Here is a 22954-nt window from a genome sequence, read left to right as displayed (position 1 = left end):
CCCCACCCCCTAAAAAAAATTTAAGTTTGTTTTTAAAAACTATTTTCAATTTCAAAAATTATTTTCTACTCTAATAAAAATAAAAGATATTTCTCAAAAATATTTTTCATTCATAAATCAAACACTAAAAATCTTTTCCGAAAAATATTTTTTACTCACCAACCAAACATGAGAAAATAAGTCAAAAATCAACTTGTTTTCTAGGAAAACATTTTCCTTCATACCAAACACACCTAAAGTTATACTCTATTTGTATAAATTTATATTACACTTTTTATTTTTTGATATTTAAATTTAATAAGTTTTTATCAACATTATAAAATAGTGTTTTTAATCGTTTTAACACAAGAAAAATACAATTTTATAGTAATTTTTATATAATTTTAGAATATGTAATTTTTATAATATAATATTGATTTAGTCTAATTTAACTTCAAATTTTAGTCAAATTTATTTTTTGGCCCCAAGAATATTTGGAAAGTGGTGTTTGGTCATATAACTTGACATTTGTCAAGTATTCCAAGTTTTCAAATACTAGAAAAAACTAGTATTTGGGAATTTTAAAAAATTTAAAAATTACTCCAAACTTTATATTTTATAAAAAATACTCATTATTTATTAATTCCAAATAATATTTGTTATTACCTCCTTCGGAAAAGTTTGAGTTCTAATTTGAGTGATAAATTGAGAGAAATGAACAATTTGTGTTTAATGAGTTATAATTATAACTGAATCAGTGACAAGTTTGAATATATGATTAATTTATTGTCTTGCCTATATTGCTATGTTGTTATTGTTGATTGTCATTAATTATATTATAAGGTTATTTTTTAACGTAACATATTCATTATAAAATGATAATATAAATTTATGAGTATTTTTAATAATTTTTAGAACTTATGGATATAAATCATATTTTTTGAAATAGTCAAATTTATTTGAAAAAATTTGAGGCCAAACAAATGGTGAAATCTCACCAAAAACTTGACCTAAATATGAATTGCTAAGAATATTTGAGAACTTCGGTCTTCGGCAAAACGCTATCTAAAAGGTGCACGTAAATTAAGAGAAAGGAAGTAGGTACTCATGTATTATTTGACGAATTTAAGTTTTTTTTACATGTGGTGGAATATGAACTAATCTGACGACGAGAGGGAGTTGCTCGGATGGTAAGCACCCCTCACTTCCAACCTTCGAATTGGAATTCGAGTAACTAAGGGAGCAAAAAGGGTGGGAGCAACATTTTTAGGCTCTCTTTTCTAACTTCTTCGTCTAATTTTCTGGTATAATTGTATAAACATCTAAATTATTTACACCGACACCTTATCTGTGCTATATCCATAAAATGGCCCCTAATTTTCCTCATCAATTAAATCTCACCTGCCCATCCCATCTTAGAACATGTCGAAAATTGGGACGAAATCCAATTCGTTTAATAGGAAGAAGTTATTTGAAGATTAATTATTTCGGAATAAGTTATTTCACACTTATCTTAATACTGCCTAATACTTCCAATCAAGTCAAAATAAAATAGTTTTGCATTTTATCCCTGAAACTATTATAGTTTATAGTTGGCACCAAACAACTCGTAGCTAAAAATGTCAAACAAACAGTATTATTGGAGCTACGGGCAAGAATGAGATAAGTTTGTCTCGTAAAATCAAATAAGAACAAGGCCAAACTGGAATTTAGACAATTCTTACCTTAGGATTGCACCATTAGTAACACTGGTTTAACTTATAAAATAGTAGTACATAGTTAACACAGAAAAAGAAAAAGAAGAAGCATTTGTGGAAAGGCGATTGTTTCTCCTGGTAATTAATGATCAAGGATGAGGAATTTTGTTTCGAGAATCATCAAGTCGATTGATAAGGTAAAGTGCATTACTAGTAACTCTAGCAACATTTGTAATCTTTCGTTTCACATCAGACCTGATTTTGCCATCAATTTCCTTGAATCCATCAAGACATGTATCTTCATTTGTCAAAGCAGCACTGACCCACGTCTCCAAATTGCTCATTTGCCACTTGAATGCATTTCCCCTGCGTAGATGTTTGAGTTCTGACAAACTCTTCCTCAGCTCCTCCATCGAGTCTCCCATCTGTTCGATACAATCACTCAATGCTCCTTTCTCTCTTTTGCTTCCCACTTTCACCTGAGACAGGAACCCAGACGCTTTGTGTGCTCGGGAAAGGGTGATTTTCACCGCGGCTTGAGCTAAATCCTGCGGGGTGTTAATAGCAGAGCCAGAGTAGGAAGAGAGTGTTCTGATGCAAATTGTCGGATAGCTGGCGTGCACGCAAGATGAGTGGACAATGTCACTAACAGAAGAAGAAGATGTGGTTATAATTGATGAAATTAGATGGAGGAGAAAAAGATGAAGAAGTAGAGTTTTCATCATTTTCTTAGCTTAATTACTAGAAGGATTTGATTTTCTTGTGATGGATTTAGTGAATGTTATGTGTTATAGACTGTTGGTAGGGGGCAATGACAAGAGATGTATTGTATTGTATTATGAGGGGACAAAAAACAGAGAGGGGGCAAGAACTAGCTGTGATTTCTTTAATTTTAGGGGTTGGTGAATTGATGAGCATGCATTTATGTGCCTTCAAATTTTGGAGGAAAATGTTAGCTTGGCTTGTTTCCCATCCTCATTTTAGTCCTACACGTCTTTAAAGATATTTATTAAAACTGGGCAACTTTCATGAAATTATCACGTGAGATTCCACTCTTAATTAGACAATTATGGGAACACATTTACGTTTGAGGTATCACATAGTTGGGACCTTGACAGATAATGTCATAAAATGAGTAAGAAGTGAATGCACCGCCCCTCAAAGTGTGAAGTGTGACCCATGGATGAAACTAATTTTTCCTAAATTAGAAGTTTCAAATTCTAGTTGTGGTATGAAAAAATCTATGATAAAGGGTCCTCCTAAATGGGGCACTACCTGATGTGAATTTAGAATAGTCGAACTCTAACGAGAAAAAAAAAAAAAAAAGTACCAGGAAAGCAGTAAATTACTGTTCTCTCTTTTATCTATCCAGCAGTGGCAGGTTGGCACTTGTCTATTATATATCTCTTAGACGTACCTGCCAATTGGGAAAAAATGGGACAATGGAAAGAAAATAGGACAGCAATTATTTATCATGTAGGGTCCAAGTGTTAAGTTTATTTATTATTTTATATTTTAAGACGAACAATATTTAGTTAGATTTTGACTATTTAACCCCACAACTCACAAGGTGCAATGTTTGACATGGCTGCCAGGTGTCAATTGATCACATGGGCGACAAGTTTTTTTTGCAAAAATCAATACTCTCTTTTTAACATAAACACACACACACATAGTGCTGTTTAATTTGTAATGATATGCTTCTGGTATTTAAGCTATTTATATTTTGTTATACTTAGCATTGATTGTATAAATATTTCTTTCACATCATTAGTTCATACATCTTAGACCCTTGGTAATATCCATGGCATTACATATCTATATATATTGATGAAGGGTATGTGTTTACCCTTGAAACGATATAGTTGAATTTGTACGCGTGGTGTAAAAACACATGAGTTGAATTGGCCACATAATTAGAACAGTTGTTGAACTCTGACCATGCACCCAGGTTTGTCAGATAGGTGGTTTGTGGCGCGAAGCCCATCGCGGGTCTATCTCGAACTCCTACTTCCTTGTTCGTGCATCACAAGTTCATCGCATAAAATTTTGGTTTCAAAATCTCGAGAAAAAGGTGCGGTCGCGAGGCAAGCACCCCTGACTCTAATTCTGCAGTCTCTTTGGCTCGATCTTGATTTGGGATACTTTACTTTGCGTTCCAATCCATTTTTTGGGTCATTTCTTGTTGTTTTTGGCCTTTAATATAATCATATTTATTAACTGATTACAACAATTATACATAAAACACATAGATATTCATAAGTATATACTCAAAACTTAGCTAAATCATGAATAAATTATTGTAATTGAATTCGTTATACACTCCATATATTTGAAGGATAAGATCATGACTTAGAAATGAAAAGAAAGAAAAATCAAAATTAATGGAGATATTTCAGGAACTTGTCCGGTTATAATTAAAAAAAAAAAATCATGTCACAACTGTTTTAGGATGCAACATTCTTTGAAAAATCAATTAGAATAGTTTGGTAGGAGGTATTAATTAGAATAGTTAAGAAATATAATATTATATTTTTACGTTTACTCGATATCCTTGTTACTCTCTTATTCTTATTAGTTTTGGTGGATATTATTATCTTTGTTAGCTATTTATTTCCCAACTATAGTTGCATGCAGTCCTATGGGATGAGAATGTGAAAGCAAATGTTAGAAAATGAAAGAAATGGTACAAAATGTGATGGTCCATTTTATGTATAATGAATATGAAATCACAAATGAAAAGTCTTTCCATTTTCACTTTATTTCCAAAAAGATTGAGCAGGACATGTGCAACAGTGCCTGAAATGGCCCCTCTTTCCCTCCCATAAATGTTCCTTTACATAAAAAATTATTGCACCATTTCCAGGCCAAAAATGTCAACAAGTCATTTTACGGAAAAGGGTCATATTTATCTTTATATTCTTAGAAAAATGATTATATTTATTCTTCGTCATAATTTTTTATATACATTTGCATTTATCATTCAACTTTAAACACATATTTGAGCTTGGGATGTTAACTCTCATGTTTCCACCAATATTGTATGACATGACGCTTACGTGGATATATTTTTATTTCTATTAAAATTTTCTCCCTATATAATTCTTTACCTAACTCATATATCCGACCCAACACACTCAATTCCTAAATTAGAATTAGGTCTTATTTATTTGTACTTAATAGAGGTCTGAATCTGAATGGTTCAGACATTAGACCATTAACTGCGCTTGTTCTCTTTTACTGAAAAATCTCTTAATGTGTCTGAATGAATTAGATCTGTAACAGAGTCTTATTCCACTTCAAACTCTTTTAAAGACACTTTTATTTTTCGAAAAAAATTGTGCTCCATAAAAAAATCCAAGCATCTCTCACCCTCCAACTTAAGTTATCCAAATTATTTCCTTAACTTTTAATTTTTGTTCACGATGCTTGTTTATCAAGAATTGATAAAATTTATTATAAATTTTTTATTTGATTAAAGTGCAAATTAACTTTATTAATATGTGTTGTTGAAACGGACTATGATGCCTTTATAAATTTATTTAAAATCTTTTGAATGTATCATGTTCATTATTTATTGTAGAAAAGAGTACACAAGTTAACACATTATGGAACATGGAACATAGAGATGCTTCATTTATTTATTGAAGATTAATTTGTGTTGATTTTTTTCTTTAAAAAAACGATTACTACATATTTTTTAAATAATTATTTTTATTACTATAATTTATATATGTAATCCCTGTAGTTCCATTTTATTTTTATCAAACTTAAAATATTTATTTATAATTCAAATATCTTAAGTTCCTTAACGTTTGTCAAAGAATGACCTTTTTTCCTAATATTTTTTAATGTAATATTTAACTACCATTTAATTTAAACATATTCAAGTGTTTCAAAAACAAATCGTCATATTCAGTGTTCAAATCTACGGACAAGATCTTTATTATTCAAATGTGCATTCAGATTCAGATGTCTTAATTTTAATGAAAATTGGGGCCTTAGTCCGACAGTGGTTCCAGATATCGAATGGTTACGAAAATAAATGAGTAATATTTTATCACTATGAGTAATGCCTGACAGGCTTTAATTCCTTTTTTTATATTTCATTTGGTGATAGGCTTTTGCAATGGAACTATAGTAAAAATAGTCTTTGAAGATGACCAAAATTTCAAGGTTTGAGATGATGATAGTTGTAAAATGTTTTGCTCTTTCAGTTCACCAAATGAACATGCTGATTTTGACATGGCTCTAATTAATTCTCATTTGAGAATTACTGGCCAACTGATACACAACAACAACTAATGGCTGATATTAATTATATGCAGAGCACATAGTTAATAATTATGACTATATAAGCCAAATCATAAATAGCTCAGCAACTCTTATTGGTGCATTACCAGATCCAAATAACAACGACTTCATCTACCATGTAACCCTCTGGGACTATTAGAGCATTATTTCTTTGGTTAATCCGTTGAAGCTTATTGTAATATAGAAGAGATGATAATTATTAGGAAAAGTTCGACCAAAATTTTTTTTATTAGGAAAAGTGTTAGTTGAATCACATAGAAGAATTATAATGGGAGAAAATTTTAATAGGATAAAATATAGGAAAAATTACTTATATACACAACTTTTTTTTTTAACCCTCCCGAGGAGCTCCCACCCCTTTTGCTCCCTTGGTGACTCGAACTCGCAACCTTTGGGTTGGAAGTGAGGAATGCTTACCATCCAAGCAACTCTCTCTCGTCACTTATATACACAACTTTACTTACCTTATTCTCCATTTTTTCCTACCTTTTTGAAATTTTCATAAATCCCTTATTTCTTTCAATTCTTAAAACTTTCGGATACATAAGATCCATCAGCCAAAACCCACGTTCACCATTCTCCTTTTCACTCCTCTTTTATCCCCCTAAATTCATTCCACATTCTTAGCGGTTACAATTTTCAAATTCATTTGATTTTCAAAAGAATTCTCTCTCAAGTCACTCAATTTCATACATCTGAATATGTAGGGTTTTGTCTTCACCATTGTTGTCTTCTTCCATTTTTGTTTTCAGATTTTTTTCCTGATACATATGGGTCAGACCCCTTCATTTAGTATTGGGGCTACTCAACTAAATTCTTCTAATACTAATATGAGATCTTGGGGTCCATCTCGTCCTCCTCCAAATGTCGGTGCTGCTAGACTTGCTATGACAATGTATTGGCAAGGTTTTTATTGTGCACCCAATGGACTACCACAAATGCAACAACAATCTGATACATTATCGATATGTTGAGAAGGAGAAGGAGAATCAAATTGTTGGTTTTTTTGTTACAAAATTGTTTCTTGGAAATTGATTCAACCCATTTGCTAAAACCACCCAAAAGAAGTTTTCGTCTCTTTGTTATGCTTTGAACGATTTTTTATACTCGACGATTTCGAATTGATGATTTGAAATCGTGAATCGTTTGTTCAATCATCTACAATGGCGGATTTGAGATTCAAAATTTTGAATTGATAGAGAAGATGAAAATTTGATTTTTGAATTTTGTGAAATTGTTACAGATTGGAATGGATTGATATCAATCAGTTCTGCATGATTTGTGAAAAAGAAAGTCAGTTCTGCATGATTTGTGGGAAAAAATAATCAAATTTACGTTAATATTCCATATTAAGCGTAATAGAAAGTTTTATAATGTATCACAATTAATGTATCCGAATGAAACTTATGTATCCGGATGACTGATATTTTAAGGGATTTTTTAAAATAGAAAAAAATAGGGATAAGATGTAATTTAGGGTCTTACACTATGACAATAAACCTTATATACTGGTTTTGACGGCGACCTAGTAGAGTTTTAATGGCGGTGATTTGTTTCATGTTACCGTTCGAAGGTCGCCACCCAGATGGCTGGGTTGGATCCTTCATCATCAAGTAATTTTCCACCATTAAATACCAAGATGGTACCCAACATTCATACAACTCCAATTACAAGTTCGTTTACAGTTATTATCAAAGGTCATCGAATGAATGATATGATAGGCAAAGGGAAAACCATTGATGATGTAAAACCCATTCCACAGAAAAAGCCAAACCTAGTAGGGGGTATTCCTACTATCTCCTAGACTGCTAGTGAAATACAAAGAAAGAATATTTTAGAGAATTTGCAACTTGCTGTGGTGGGTAAATTCTCATATGGAGCTATGAATTACGACCCTTGATTCCCAATCAGTGTGGGATAACAGGGGGATGTCATATTGGATATCTTCGTAATAGACATATTTTAATGAGATTTGATCGTATGGAGGATTATATTAAAATACTGTCTAAAACTTCTTATTACATAATTGTAAATGATGGATTTGCATATCAAATGAGGCCATTTATATATGATGCAAATTTCAAAGCTAGCGAAGAGACGACGAAGGCTACAACTTGGATCTCTTTCCCAGATTTGTTGCCAACTTTCTTTGTGAAGGAAGTATTGTTCTCTCTTGCGTCTGTGGTTGGGAAACCCCTTCAGTTAGACCTGGCAACAGTAAATAAGTCGCATCCAAGTTATGCAAGGGTGAAGGTCCAAGTGGATTTGCTAGCTGAAAAACCTGAATTTGTGCAGATGCAGTTACAAGATGAGAACACTTTTGAGAATAGAGTTGCTACAGTAAAAATTCAGTATAATTCATTACCAGCTTATTGCAAAAAATGTAAATTACAGGGTCATGGTGAAGACGATTGCAGGATACTTCATCCAGATTTGGTGCAACAACATGAGGACAGACAAAAAACAATACAACCAGTAGATGAGATGCATTCTTACAAAGGAGCTGTAAAGAGCAAATAGAAGCCTACTAATAGAAATTTTACAAAGAATGCTGGAGAATTAATGAATACTAAGGTTCAAGAGAGTGAGGGGACCCTCAAAAATTCTTTTGAGGTGCTTGATCAACCAATAATAAGAGAGGTGGAAAATCATAGTCATATTCTTCGAGGAGGAGTGGAGGGTGTAAGGAGTGAATCTATTCATGAGCTTGTTAAAGCTAGAGGTAAAATGGAGGTTACAATAGTAGAAGGTGGGGACAGTTATGCAAGTGACAAGGGGCCTTTGGTACAAATGGAAGATGCTATGGTGATTAATGCAGGGGTCAATGATGAAGTGAATTTGGAGATAGTGAGGATGAAAAAACTAATGTTGAGTTAGCTCATCAACAGTTGCCCATCGAGCAACTGGAAAGTAGCCTGGTTCATGCTTCTTTTCAAATTCCCCTACAAATTTTGGAGCCAAAAGAGGAGAGGTTTCCACCCCATTTGCAGATGTCTGTAATATTGACAAGGAAGGAGGATGAACACAAAAATCAGGATATGAAAGTAGTTTGTTTTAAATCACAGCCTGTTCAAACCTTACATGAGATGGTATCACACCAAGGGGAAGTTGAGGGTCAAGAAATGGTTAACAGTAATGCAACAGGAAAGAGTTAAGAAGAAGAAGTTTTGCAGATTGATTATAAGGCCTTTCAAGAAACAGGGATCTCACATTCATCATCAATAACACTTAGATGCAAAAGTAAAAGGAAAGTATTACCTACAAGATCAAATCCTAGAAGGAGGACCAGGAATGAGTCTAAATGATGAAAAAGAATTTTTTTTGGAATGTGGGGTCCATTAGATCTCAAAATTCATTCCATAGAATTCAGATGTTACACATATTTCACAAGTTTTCTATCATTGCTTTGATGGACTCTTTTCAAGATAATAATAGTATACAAAGATTCAAAATGAGACTGGGCATGGAGTATGCTAATTATAACTATAATGGCAAAATTTGGATATTCATTAAAGAGCATATTCAGGTGAAAGTGATGGCTGATACAGAACATATGCCGACTCTCAGGTTAATTTTCTAGGAAACCAATATTCCATTGATTGTTTCTATAGTTTATGCCAAGTGTGATGCTGATGAAAGGGTTCAACTATGGAATGAGATTTGTTGTATTAGTAATGCTAATCAAAATGCTCTTTGGTTGATTGGGGTTGATTTTATTGTCATTATGATTGACGAGGAGAAGATTGGTGGCTTGCCCGTATATCCTAATGAGTATGAGGATTTTGCATTTTGTGTAAATTCTTGTGACTTGGTGGAAGTTAATTATAAAGAGAGCCCTTTTACATGGTGGAATGGGAGGACTGATAACCAATGTATATTCAAAAGGCTGGATAGATACATGATGAATAATGACTTTCTGGGAGTCTTTGGGATGGTAGAAGTAGAACATTTGGCAAGAACAAGGTCTGATCATGCTCCATCAAGTAGTGAAGGACAATTGGGTTTCTAAAGAGGTTGATGTGTTTATAAATTTGAAACAAAAGTTGAAAAATACCAAAGTTGCCTTTCTAGTTGGAGTAGAATGACTTTTGGTGACATTTTCAAACAACTTGTTATTAGGGAGAAGATTGTAAGGGTGAAGGAGCAATTATTTGAAGAAGCTCCCACTGCAGATAATAGAAGAACTCTACATCAAGCTTATGCAGAATTAAAGAAATATGTACATTTTGAGGAAGAGTAATGGAGATAGAAAGTTGGAATTCAATGGTTTATTGAAGGGGAGAAAAATACTAGATTCTTTCACAGCTTGGTGAGAGGTAGAAGGAAAAGAATGAGCTTCAACAGAATTCAAAACATAGAAGGTGAATGGATGGAAGGGGAAGAACAAGTGGCAACAACTACTCATGAATTTTTCAAGAATCAATTTACAGGCAACTATATTATGGGGGAAACCCCAATATTGAGATATATTCAAAAGAGTGTTATTGATGATGACAACTGCAAGTTAAATGCACCTTACTAAGGATGAAATAAAAAAAGCAGTGTTTGCTCTCAATGGGGACAATGTTAGTGGCCATGATGGGTTCACTGGTCATTTTTATCAGCTATGCTGGATACTGTTGGTGATGATGTGGTTAAAATGGTTGATGCTTTCTTTTCAGGTGCTACACTTCCTAAGTCTATTACTCATACTAACCTGGTTTTATTGCTTAAGAAATATGATATTCAATCTTTTTCACACTTAAGACTAATTAGCCTGAGTAATTTTCTTAACAAAGTAATTTCAAAGGTGATGAATGATAGAATTGGAGTTCTCCTTCCCTCTTTGACTTCACAAAACCAATGATTGGTTTTGTGAAAGGAAGAAGTATAACAAAAAATGTTTTGCTTGCTCATGAGATTATTTCTGATATTGATAAGAGAGGTAAACCTGCAAATGTGGTGATTAAGTTAGATATGGCAAAGGCTTATGATAGAGTGGAGTGAGATTTTTTTATAAAGGTGCTGGAGAGATTAGGTTTTGATTCGGGTGTTGTGGATAAAGTTTAGAGATTGGTTGCTAACAACTGATACTCTATTCTTATAAATGGGCAGGCTACTGACTTCTTTCACTCAACTAGGGGAGTGAAGCAAGGGGACCCTCTATCCCCTGCCTTGTTCATTCTAACTGTTGAAGTTCTCTCTAGAAGCTTAAATGCTTTGTGTTACAATGAGGTCTACAAGGGTTATGGATTACCAAAATGAAGTGATAATATTAATCATCTTTCTTATGCAGATGATACTATTATTTTTACTTTAGCAGATGGTACATCTTTAGAGTTATTGATGACAACTCTTAGGGATTACGAGAAACAATCAGGGCAGATGATTAATATACAAAAGAGCTCATTCTTTGTTTTTTCACAATATAACAAATGAGTTGGTTTTTGACATTGAAATGAAGACTGGTTTTTCTAGAGGGAGTTTTCCAATTATGTATTTGGGTTGTCCTATTGGTCATGCCAAGAAGAAAAAAACACACTTTGCAGAATTGATGAAAAAGGTGTATAACAAGCTTCAAGCTTGGAAAGGAAAGTTGTTATCATTTGGAGGTAAGACTGTTCTAATTCAAAATGTGTTAAACAACATCCCTATATATCTCTTGTCTACTAGTATTCCTCCAAAATGTGTTATACATGATTTGCATAGAGTTTTTGCTAAATTTTTTTGGAGGTTTAGGGATGTGGGCAGTAACAAGCACTGGGTGGCTTGGTCAGAGTTGTGTAAACCCAAGGAGGAAGGGGGTTTGGGATTTAAATCTCTTTTTGATATTTCTAAAGCCTTATTTGCAAAACTATGGTGGATATTTAGAACTCATAAGTCTTTGTGGTCTAATTTTATGTGGAATAAATACTGTAAAAAAGAGAGGTCTGAAATGGTGGAATGGAAAAGGGGTTCTTTAACTTGGAAATATATGCTGGATGCTAGAGATTTGATTGATCAACATATTTGCTGGGAACCAAAATGTGGACATTCAAGTATTTGGTATGATAATTGGTCACAATTAGGGGCACTTCATTACATTATGCTTATTGAGTCTACTAGAAATGTACAATCGAAAGAGGTCAAAAACAGTGCTTTTTGAATGGAGAGTGGAATTCTGATTTATTGCAATTAAGTTTTATGGAAAATTTCAGTAGACATGTAAGTCAACTTCTTAGGAATTCTGAGGATGAGGTGCAGTGGGATAAACCTTAGTGGATGTTGAATGCTACTGGAAATTTCACAGTTGGTTCTGCTTGGGAATTTCTAAGGGAAAAAAATGAAACATGTCTAAACTACAAACATATTTGGATTACAGGAATTCCATTTAAGGTTTCATTCCTTAATTACTTGGAGAATATGGCAACACAGACTTCCAATTGGTGAAGTTCTTGTTAGAAATAGAATGTGTGATGGGGTGGAATGTGAATGCTGTGCAGATGGAGCTCTAGAGACTATTGAACATTTATTCATTAGATGTTCAAATACTAATTCAATATGGACATACTTTGCAGGTACAATAGGAGTGGAGGGTCCTTTCATTCATTTGGAAGACACTGTGTATAAATGGTGGAATGCAAAATGTTCTGCAGAACTTAAACTTTTGATAATGGCTATTCCAATGTTTATTTTTTGGCAAGTATGGAAAAGAAGAAATGTTAAGAAGTTTGGTGGTTGTATGACTTATATGAGCATGAGGGGAGGGATTTGCAGTAACTTAATACTATTGGCTAAGCAGAGATATCCATGGATGCATAATATGCCCAATAATTGGCCTGAAATTGTACAATTCTTGACTGAATATAGTCTTACGGTAGGCTGTAAAGTGGTTTACTAAAAGTTACCTATGCAAAATTATTTTTAGTGTAATATAAATGGGGCTTCCAAAGGCAACCCTGGACCAAACTCTTCTGCTTTCTGTGTTAGAGATGATCAAGGCAATCTAGTATATGCTGAAGGAAAAATGATTGGAGTGTCAAACAATTTAAAAGCTAAAATAGTAGCTATGAGACTAGGGCTGGAATATTGTAAGATTCACAGTCTATTTCCTTTGGTTTTGGAAACAGATTCATTAGCTGTCAAAAAAATGGTAAAAGGAGAATGGCACATTCCTTAGGAGGTGTCACTTGAGATTAACAGAATACGAGTTCTTAAGAAAGGATTGGACGTGGCCATTGAACACACATTGCAAGAAGGGAACAAACTGGCAGAATTTATGGCTAATATTGTGTTTTCTTTTGCAGGTACAAATTTCATTAGTTAGAATAATTTTCAAGCATTACCTAGGGAAGCTAAGACATTATTAAACATGGATAAAAGTCAAATTCCTAATCTACGGGTTACTATGCTGTAAAATGAAATTTTTTCACAAAATGGTTGAACCAATATCAGCAGTCTGGTTATAGTGGTACATAATGCCAAAAATTAAGACATTACAAACACATGCTGGAATTGAAGGGTTAGGCTAATAACACAAACAGAGTCACGCAGCAGCAGTAGCACAAAATCACAGATTACCTGAAGGAGATCATTGTAGCTTTGTCCTAAAGTTGTAGTCATTGGTATTAGCTCCTTGTTGAGCTCAATCTGACACAGCTAAGGGAAGAAACATACGAGGGTCAAAATCAGGTAAAATTAACCGTGAAAATAGAATATGAAAGTGAGGGAGTGTCGCCACTTGACCTGAACGTTTAGTTGAATGTCGTTGAGTTGGAGAAGTCTTCGGTTGAGACGATTTCATGATGTTAGTGAGACTTGTTAACGTTTGATATGAAATACACCCAGAGCTTGATGTACCAATTTAGTTGTTCCAGGTTCATGGCTATGTGATGAAGCTTTCAATTGCGATGGGAACTGCAGCTAGGGCTATTCTGGAGAAGCAGACCCGTCCCTTTCCCTTTCCTAATTTGTTCTTTTTTGTTTCCTAATTTTAGAATAGATTTTACTTTAGGATATTGGACTGGGTCCTTCTTTGGGCTTAGTCATACTTGTATGTTTGCTTCTTCTTCTTTTTTTATATCAAATGGGCTTTGCCCATCCATTTTAATTAAAAAAAAAAGGTCTTACACTATGGATTTATGTAAGTTATTATCTGATATATAGTTATTACAAATTGTATTATCTACCATGTATCAATTGTTGTTATGTATCTGCAGTATTTAATTTTTGTTCAGACTTATTTAAATTAGAAGATTATGTGCCTTTACACATTACTCAATAAATATACTTGATACATAAACCTTATTATTATTTAGATAAAGCATCGTGTATCAAATTAATTGATATGTACATGATACATAATATATATCAACATTCAACAGTTTTCAAACTCTATTACATGTATCATATACATATCAACTCACTATTGTGTTATGTATCACACACAAAATATTATTGGGAAAAATTACATGTATAATGTATCTTTTTATAAAATACAATATTTCTCAAACAAAATAAGATACATAAATAGTAATGTATCATGCACTATTTTTTTCGCATGATACGCAAATTCAAATTTATACTAAATATATCTAATACATAGCAACTATCACAATTCACACAGTAATGTATCGATCTCAAACCTAACATCTTATGGCAACAATTACTTATTTAATGTATCTAGTAGAAATACAATACTTATCAATTTAAACAAGATACATATATAGTAATGTATTGATAAATTTATCCATCTCGAAAACACAAATCAAAAAACAATTATACAAAATTATAAAAGGTATGAATGATCCACTAAAACTATGTATGTCTTCAGCCTTTTTGTCCGTTGTATCAATACATAGTGGATACATTGAAAATTCAGTCTCTTGTTTCTTCACATCAACGATGTATCGGATCTTCAATTTTTTTCTCAACTCATCGATCTCTAACTTAACTGCAATGACTAATTTGAGATTCACAAAATCAATATTTTAACCAACAACAATTTCATCACTTTTATATCGTTCATACCTCACCTCACTTTCTTATATTGTGGAATGTCTCAACAAGATCGATAGGTTCATGTTGTATCAGTACAATTTGTCGATAAGTTTAAAAAATTCTTTGATGAACAAGAGAAGAAATTTAAATTTTGAATTTGTTGATTCTGTTAGGACTCAATTAGTTTCTCCATATTTATTATATCAACAATCCCTTCTTCAACTTCACTTCATTTAATTGGGTAACTAAAACACCTGTTTTATTCTTCATCTGCCACAAAAAATGACCCTATTTCAGTGCCGAATTCCATTTGCCGCCGTATCTCCATCTCTATCTCCAAGAATTGAATTTACAAAATTGTTTCTTGGAAATAGATTCAACCCATTTGCTAAAACCACCCAAGAGAAGTTTCCGTCTCTTTGTTATGCTTTGAACGATTTCTTATACTCGACGATTTTGAATTAATAATTTGAAACTGTGAATCGTTTATCCAATCATCTACAATGGCAGATTTGAGATTCAAAATTTTGAATTGATAGAGAAGATAAAAATTTGATTTTTGAATTCTGTGAAGTTGTTACAAATTGAAATGGATTGATATCAATCAGTTATGCGTGATTTGTGGGAAAGAAAATCAGTTTTACGTGATTTGTGGGGAAAAAAATAATAAGAATTTAATTTATTTCTTAAAGTAAAATCACTCATCTTCTCCGACCTTCACAAAACCAGTAGTAAGCGGCCACTCCACCAGCTCCAGCCGGCAAACCTTTTCACCGTCGTGACCAGTTCCTCGTGTTATCTCCCACCTCGCTCTCCCTTTCACTATTTTCCTTTCCCTACACCACTGACGACCCCCTACGAACCACCAGAAATGAGGTCTCCTCTCTATCCTCTCGGCGTACTAGCAAACTCCCCCGCCGCCTCTTATTCTGGCGAAAAAGGGACCAACATCGCCTCCCATTCTAGCGAAAAGGGACTAGCGCTACCTCTCTCCCTGTCAGACCACTGAGAACCGGCGAGCACCACCATGAAACTAACGCCGCTCTCTCCCTCCACTGATAATCGCCATGAAATTTGACGTCACGAAAGTGTCAATGCCAAGATCAGCTAAAAAAGATAATGATAGGGTTTAGAGAAGAAAGAAAAATAGGGTTGGGGCAGCGATGGGGTGGGGGTGGGGTTAGCTGAAAAAGAAGGTGGTGTGGGGAAGAAGATGTATTTTTTTCTTTTCAAAAATTTATTATTTTATTTTTTTATAATTTTAATAATTTAAAATATCATGTTCACTTGCCTTAACACACGTGTAGTTACACTCTCTTGCCAACTCATCTATATTAATGCCACATAAGCATGGTCAATAGTCAGAGGAGTTTAATATGTTGTGTTTTATTGAATTTAACACTCTGTTTGGATTATTGTTACCCATTGTTTAATAATGTATTATTTGTATTGTACTCTATTATGTACTGTATTGTATGGTAGATATAATGTTTGGCTAGACTGTATTATTTGTTGTTGTTTAATAACATTTTAATTGTTTGGTTTGATTGTATTGTACTGTATTGTAATTTATAAATTTACTAAAATTTCCTTAATTTTTCTAGGATAGAAGGTTTGACTAGAATTAAATAATATAAGGTAAAGGGTAAAATAGTATTTTGAAATATTATGTAAAGATATAATTGAAAAAAGCAATTAAGTAACAATGGGAACACACCAAATCGGTTGTTCCATAAAATAGGGGTTTTCATTGTTACGTAACAATGAAATTTAACAATACAATACAATACAATACATTTTAAGTAACAATCAAACAAACATTGTAGGTATAGCAACGATACAATACAATCCAATGGGTAACAATGATCAAAACAGAGTGTAAGGGTTCAATTGACAAAATGTTAAGTAGAAGAATCCACAATACAAACTCATACAAGTATTCCACCAGACCATTTTGCCGAAATAAATATTGGTGCAGTTGTTCTTTGGTGAACGTAGGATCATTTTGATCCAAATCACGTTAAATATTGTTGTTCTTCCTTGTTCTTTAATTTCACGTTTCCGCTAACATCTAAATTACCAAACTATATATAAATCATATATGGGTAGCCTTGGTCAAGAAGAGACTAACGGCTGACATTTTCCTTTATTCTAATTAACAGGATATTCGACAGATGTATTGTTTTCTTTTCCTAATTTTGTCAATGTTATATATATATATAAGGGATCGGATTAGGGTGAGAGAGGATATTGAATTAGATGCTGATGGTAAGGTAAGATCCAAATTGGTTTTATGTGTACCACAAAATGTATTTGGGGTTGAAAATGTTTGGTGCGCTTAATGGCAGAACTCAATATTGAAATAGATCAATATGTCGACTACAGTCACATGTTCAATTCAATGGATCAACCAAAGTCTGATAGTGTCTCAATTCTTAAATTACTGCTCCATCGCAATCCTATTAGCAAGTTGCTACCTGCTGCTCTCGTTTCTCTATCGTCTCTTGTCACTAAATTTGTGTGTCTTAAATAAGTTTATTGGCTATAACGGCCGTTAAGGTTGGCCCGCATCAATACATTTTTTGTCGATTTTCATTTTGATCATCTCTTTTTTTTTTTTTCTTTTTTTGCACACATCATTTTAGATTCTTGACTACTCATAATTGTGACCGTATAAGCTTCTACCTTGGGAATTGAACATAACTTTGAGAGAATCAAGTAGAAGTTCATTTAGGCCGGAAGGAAAAGAAAATCAATGAATTCTAAATTAACTTGTTGATTTTTGAGTCTATCGTTTGTTTTATGAGAAATTCTATTTTGTATATTATATGATTAATACTAATCATGCGAGATTTTTTTAATCGCACAAATCTTATACTTTTGAACTGTTAAATTTTTAATATTGGTACTTATGAGATAAAGAAAAGTCAGTCATGTATAATAAATACGGAAAATAAAGTTTTTTCGTTTTGTATATATAAGATGATGATTCGTAACATAGAATATATCACATCAAACGACATGCAGCACAAGCTAGTGGTGAGAAATGTTTGAATATCTAATTTGGCTTCTTTAATTGGATATTCGCATATCTACTCTTGGATTTATTTAACTACTCCATTTCTTTAATATTTTCTAAAAAGTATTGTGGTTACCATACCATCATTACTAATATTATAATAGCCAACATATTACTGTACGTTGTAATATAATTCTAAGTAGGCGGTGACAATGTTTGATTAAAGTTGAAAAAAGAATATCTTAGAGTAATTTTAAAAAGTCGTTTAGAGCTGAAGTACGAAATTATATTGTATTTATTTAGGCAGTTATATAATGATGTAGCCAGAAATTTCACGAAGAATATCTAAATTTGGATAGTAAATTAAAAAATTAAATTAACTCTATAGGGGTATGATCTTGCATGCTATGCATAGTTATGCATATCCACTTGCCACTGAGCTTATGCGCATGCACTTCGCATTAAAGTTGTGCGCCTTTTAATATTTTATAGATTCAGTATTAAGGATGCCATTTTAAGTCCCCTTGAATATTACAAGACTTGTTTATAACCTTGTTTGAGCTTTCTAGACTGAACCACAACTATTCTGTCAATTTTTTTTTGAGCATTTTGCATATACAACAGTAACAAAAGAGCTACCTCTATTCTTCTTGATCTTCATAGTAATGTGTTGTTCATGACCTTGAATAGTGGAAATAATACATTTATCCCTCTAAAAATACCACTATAGCCATTGGATCTAATGTCGTTATAGGCTTTAGAGACATTTTTAAAGAGCGTTGATTGCTCTTAAAAAGTATATTTAGAGTAATTAAGTTATTATTGCTAAAGATTAATTTTGATGTAGTGGTATATATCTAATGCTGTTTTCAGCTGATTTCATTTCTATCCAACCATTTTAAAGTATTCTTTGACAGCAGTTCCTATCACACTACAAAAAGAAAATCCAAAAATCATTAATTTCCATGGCTGCCATTTGTGAATATAGTTTTCATCATTTTTAAATTTTATTTTTAACACCTTGCATAGCCACAAAAGATATTAGAAAACGGAAGCAGACAGAGACTAGGTAGGAGTGTTAATGGTACGGTTCGGTTGGTTATTTTAAAAAATTATATATTCTATTTTTTCGGTTATTTTATAATATATAACCAAGATTAGATTTTTTAGTATCATCTCAATCATATCGGTTTCTCTTCGGTATCGTCGGTACGGTTCGGTTAGTTTTCAATTTTTTTACTTTTAAAATATCACCTCAAAATATACTACTATTAAAATATTTCTTTTGCAATATATTCTTGAAAAGAAGCACTTTAATTCTTCATCAAGAAGACAATAATGTAAAGCCTTGTTACCGTATTGTTTGATCTTAAACATTTAATAGGAGTGTTTGCATAAGTTTTGTTGAATTGTTTGATAGAGTATCTATTACAATATCCTTTAATTTTAAACTTAATTAAGTAAAGGTTAATTAAAGAGCAAAGACCCAAAGTTATCTAGTCACTAGAGACCTAGGACCTAGGTTATATTTATATTTAAAAATTATTATAAAATATATTTATATATTAAATTTAACATATTGTTAATATATAAAATATATTTACATACATGTAAGGTTGTTCGGTTCCATTCGAAAAAATTTCGGTTCTTTTCATATATTAAAAAGACCATCCCAATTGTTCAGGACGGTTTATTGAAAAAAACAATAAATCAGTTCGATTCAGTTAGGTTCGATGGGTTTTTCATATTTTTTTGACACTCCTAAGACTAGGTACTATTTTGCAGCAGCAAACCAAGTGTAAGCAAACTAAGGAGAGGTGATGAGTAACACTAGGTGTGTCAAATGGCCGGGTTCAGTTGAAATTAGAGATATTAAAATAAATTGAAATAAAAATTGGGTTGGGTCCTAACCCACCTAAGTTTACATTGGATCGAATGGGCTTAAAGGCGGGTTGGGTTGAAATTAGAGATATTAATATAAATTGAAATAAAAATTGTTCGGGACGGTTTATTGAAGAAAAAACATAAATCGGTTCGGTTCGGTCGGTTTTTCATATTCTTTTGACACTCCTAAGACTAGGTACTATTTTGCAGCAGCAAACCAAGTGTAAGCAAACTAAGGAGAGTTGATGAGTAACACTAGGTGTGTCGAATGGGAGGGTTGGGTTGAAATTAGAGATATTAAAATAAATTGAAATAAAAATTGGGTTGGGTCCTAACCTGCCTAAGTTTACATTGGGTGGGTTCAAATGGGCTTAAAAGCGGGTTGAGTCTTGACCCGCCCAATTTGACCTGCTTAATCTCAATAATTTTAATATATTGTTATTTAAGTTTTATAACCACAATTTGACCTTTAACTCAAGAAAATTTTAATAAAGAAGTTACAAATTGATAGATAAATCCTAAAAGATATAAAATAAATAGTAATCTATACCTTCAATATAAGAAAATACATTACATCAATGCAAATAAAGAGTTAGGTTGAAATTGGAGATTATATTGGGCTCAATTGAAGATTCTTTTAAGGGAAAATTGTATGAAACAACAAACTATTAATTCAAATTAAATGTTATAGCCATAGTTTATTTTATTTGTAATTCACAACAAACATCCCATTTTTTTGTCATCTGGTTCGGTATACAATTAGCCATTTTCGGTATACAATTACCCATTCGGTATAAAAATATATAAAATGTATATAATGTTTGTATAAAGCGAGAGAAAAGTGTATATACAAATACAAATACATATATTTTGTCATATACACTTATAATTATACAAATACAGATCTTATTATGCAAATTACAATGTATAAATGAATTTATACAAAACTGAACAGTTTGTATAAAATTGGATGTATCTAGCGAATTATACAAATCAAAAGCTCCATAACAAACATAAAATTTGCTATGGAGCGTAATTATGCAAACTATAGCTATAATATACAAATATAATTTTTATGTTTGTTAAATGTGAAAGTTACTCTTTTTTGCTCTTCTTTTAAAATAGGTTAGGACTTAAATGAGTTGAGATTGAACCTAATTTAAATTATGTTAAGCCCAAACCCTTAAAATTCTGAACGAATTAGACGGATTAGCTATAATTGAGCTTAATTTTGACACCTTTAAGCACCACCCTAGCCGCAATTTAATTTGTACTTAAATCATAATATGGTTCATTTTCAATAGTTAATTAAAAACCTCTAGTACATGATTTTTTTTAACGCATAAAGATGAAGTTGCCAATTTTGATTCAACAATCTACAACAGCAACTAACCAAAATTCCTGAAAAGATATATAGGAGCTGTTTAAACACGACATTAGCAGATCTAGAAATTAAAACAAACTCAATACGAAAGACCAACCAATATTTGCATAAAATAAAGAAGATGAATGAATATCGAAAAATGCAGTTTTTTCATCATCAAGACTTAGGTATCAATAGTACAAAACATCGAAAAAAGGGTACAATAATATTTACAATTTTTCATTATGCGTTATTGCTTTCCCTACTAATTGGCTAAGTTTTTTCAACTACCAAGCACTAACAGTTTTTTGTGCTTAATTCCGTCTGTCCGTCCCACAATCTAACTATGTTGCCGTTAATTACCTTCATATCCTGGTAACAATACCATCCCATTTCCCCTTTTCTCAATTTCTCCCAATTATTCTCAAACCACTCTACGCCGTTGTGGTCGTCTTCTCCTTCCTCATCATCATCATCATCATCATCGCTGACGTTAAAATACACCGTCAGTTTCCCTTTTGTTCCTTCCGAAAAAGCATCATCGGACAACATTGTCATATTATTACTAGCTGGCGTTGTCTCTTTTGATAGTAGCATTAATTCTACCTGCGATGAAGATGAAGCTAATGCTACTGTTACCAACGTTGGCTCTGGAGGTGTGGGCAACCGCGTTGAAGAAGATGCTTTCATCTTCCAGAAACTAACCGCAGCAGCAACCCATGTCCAAACAATGTTGGCGACATCGAAGCTCCAGTAATTGAAAGCAAGAGCTTCAACTGGAGATTCGAGTATTGCATTCATCTTTAATTCTAATTTTCTCAATGCAAAATGTATGTATGTATGTATATAAAGGATTAGGAGGAAGAGGGAATTGAGAGAAGCATCTGAGATTAGATGCTGGGAATCGTCAAGGAAGATGCTAAGGTACATCCATATATTCCAATCAGCACAAGTGGGAATATAATATCTACACGTGCAAACACAACTACTTTCAGACAAAACTGATGATTAATTTTCTCTTTATTTATTTTTATCGCTTTAATCATTTGTGGTAATTTATGTACACATTTTTCTAAATATAATTGATCAAATTACTTCCCAACTATCATTGATTAAGACGATTGATTAGGGCTTTATAATGAAATAACTCATTAATAAAGTTGTATATGAAATGATTTTTTTGGCTCATAAATAAAAATACTCCATAACCAAACAAAAACTCTTGAATAGGTAATTATGTATTGTTAATTTAATAATAGGAAATTGAGAGTTTGAGGGTAGTAATTAAAGGACAGTAAGTTACAATAGTGGAAATCACCTTATTTATGATGATAATGGAGAAAGTGGGAGAGAGGGGCAACATATATAGGGAGAAAAAATGATGATGTTTACGGTTTACGGGGAAATAAATTAGCGTAGTCTGAATAGAAATAAGACTCTCTCATAGATCTGAGCGAATCAGATGTTTTCAAACCCGTTAAGTGATTTTTTTTTTTTAAAAAAACACACTTAATGACCCCATGTATGAACCATTTAGATTCAAACCTACATTAAGTGCAAACAAATGATGCCTAAGACTGTCACGACCCAGACCATCGTGATTGACACCCACACAAATCCTTGATACGCTCAAATTACACCTTCCTACAGAAGTATAAGCGATCGTTATCAAGTAAAGAACCCAACTTGTAGGTTGGGGTCGATCCCACGAGGAAAATGGTTTAGACTTTACTTTAACCA

The 22954-nt window shown here is 32.6% G+C and overlaps 2 protein-coding genes across 2 annotated transcripts; both read right to left on the bottom strand.

The window, feature by feature from the left end:
- Window positions 1–1646: 1646 nt before the first annotated feature.
- Window positions 1647–2575, bottom strand: LOC125876407 (pectinesterase inhibitor 3). The gene has a single exon (XM_049557591.1). It carries the CDS (start codon window positions 2399–2401, stop codon window positions 1826–1828), a length of 576 nt encoding a protein of 191 aa, XP_049413548.1. The 5' UTR covers window positions 2402–2575; the 3' UTR covers window positions 1647–1825.
- Window positions 2576–21511: 18936 nt separating this feature from the next.
- LOC125877303 (uncharacterized) lies at window positions 21512–22017 on the bottom strand. The gene has a single exon (XM_049558638.1). It carries the CDS (start codon window positions 22013–22015, stop codon window positions 21512–21514), a length of 504 nt encoding a protein of 167 aa, XP_049414595.1. The 5' UTR covers window positions 22016–22017.
- Window positions 22018–22954: the final 937 nt, after the last annotated feature.

This window comes from Solanum stenotomum, chromosome 9 (genome assembly GCF_019186545.1).
Source record: "Solanum stenotomum isolate F172 chromosome 9, ASM1918654v1, whole genome shotgun sequence".
Taxonomy (NCBI): Eukaryota; Viridiplantae; Streptophyta; class Magnoliopsida; order Solanales; family Solanaceae; genus Solanum; species Solanum stenotomum.
Note: the sequence above shows the minus strand (reverse complement) of the source record. Positions and strands in the feature narration are given on the sequence as shown.

Bases quoted from the DNA above. Each gene is read 5' to 3' on its own strand.
- LOC125876407 (XM_049557591.1), bottom strand. From the start codon at position 2,401: ATGATGAAAACTCTACTTCTTCATCTTTTTCTCCTCCATCTAATTTCA.
- LOC125877303 (XM_049558638.1), bottom strand. From the start codon at position 22,015: ATGAATGCAATACTCGAATCTCCAGTTGAAGCTCTTGCTTTCAATTAC.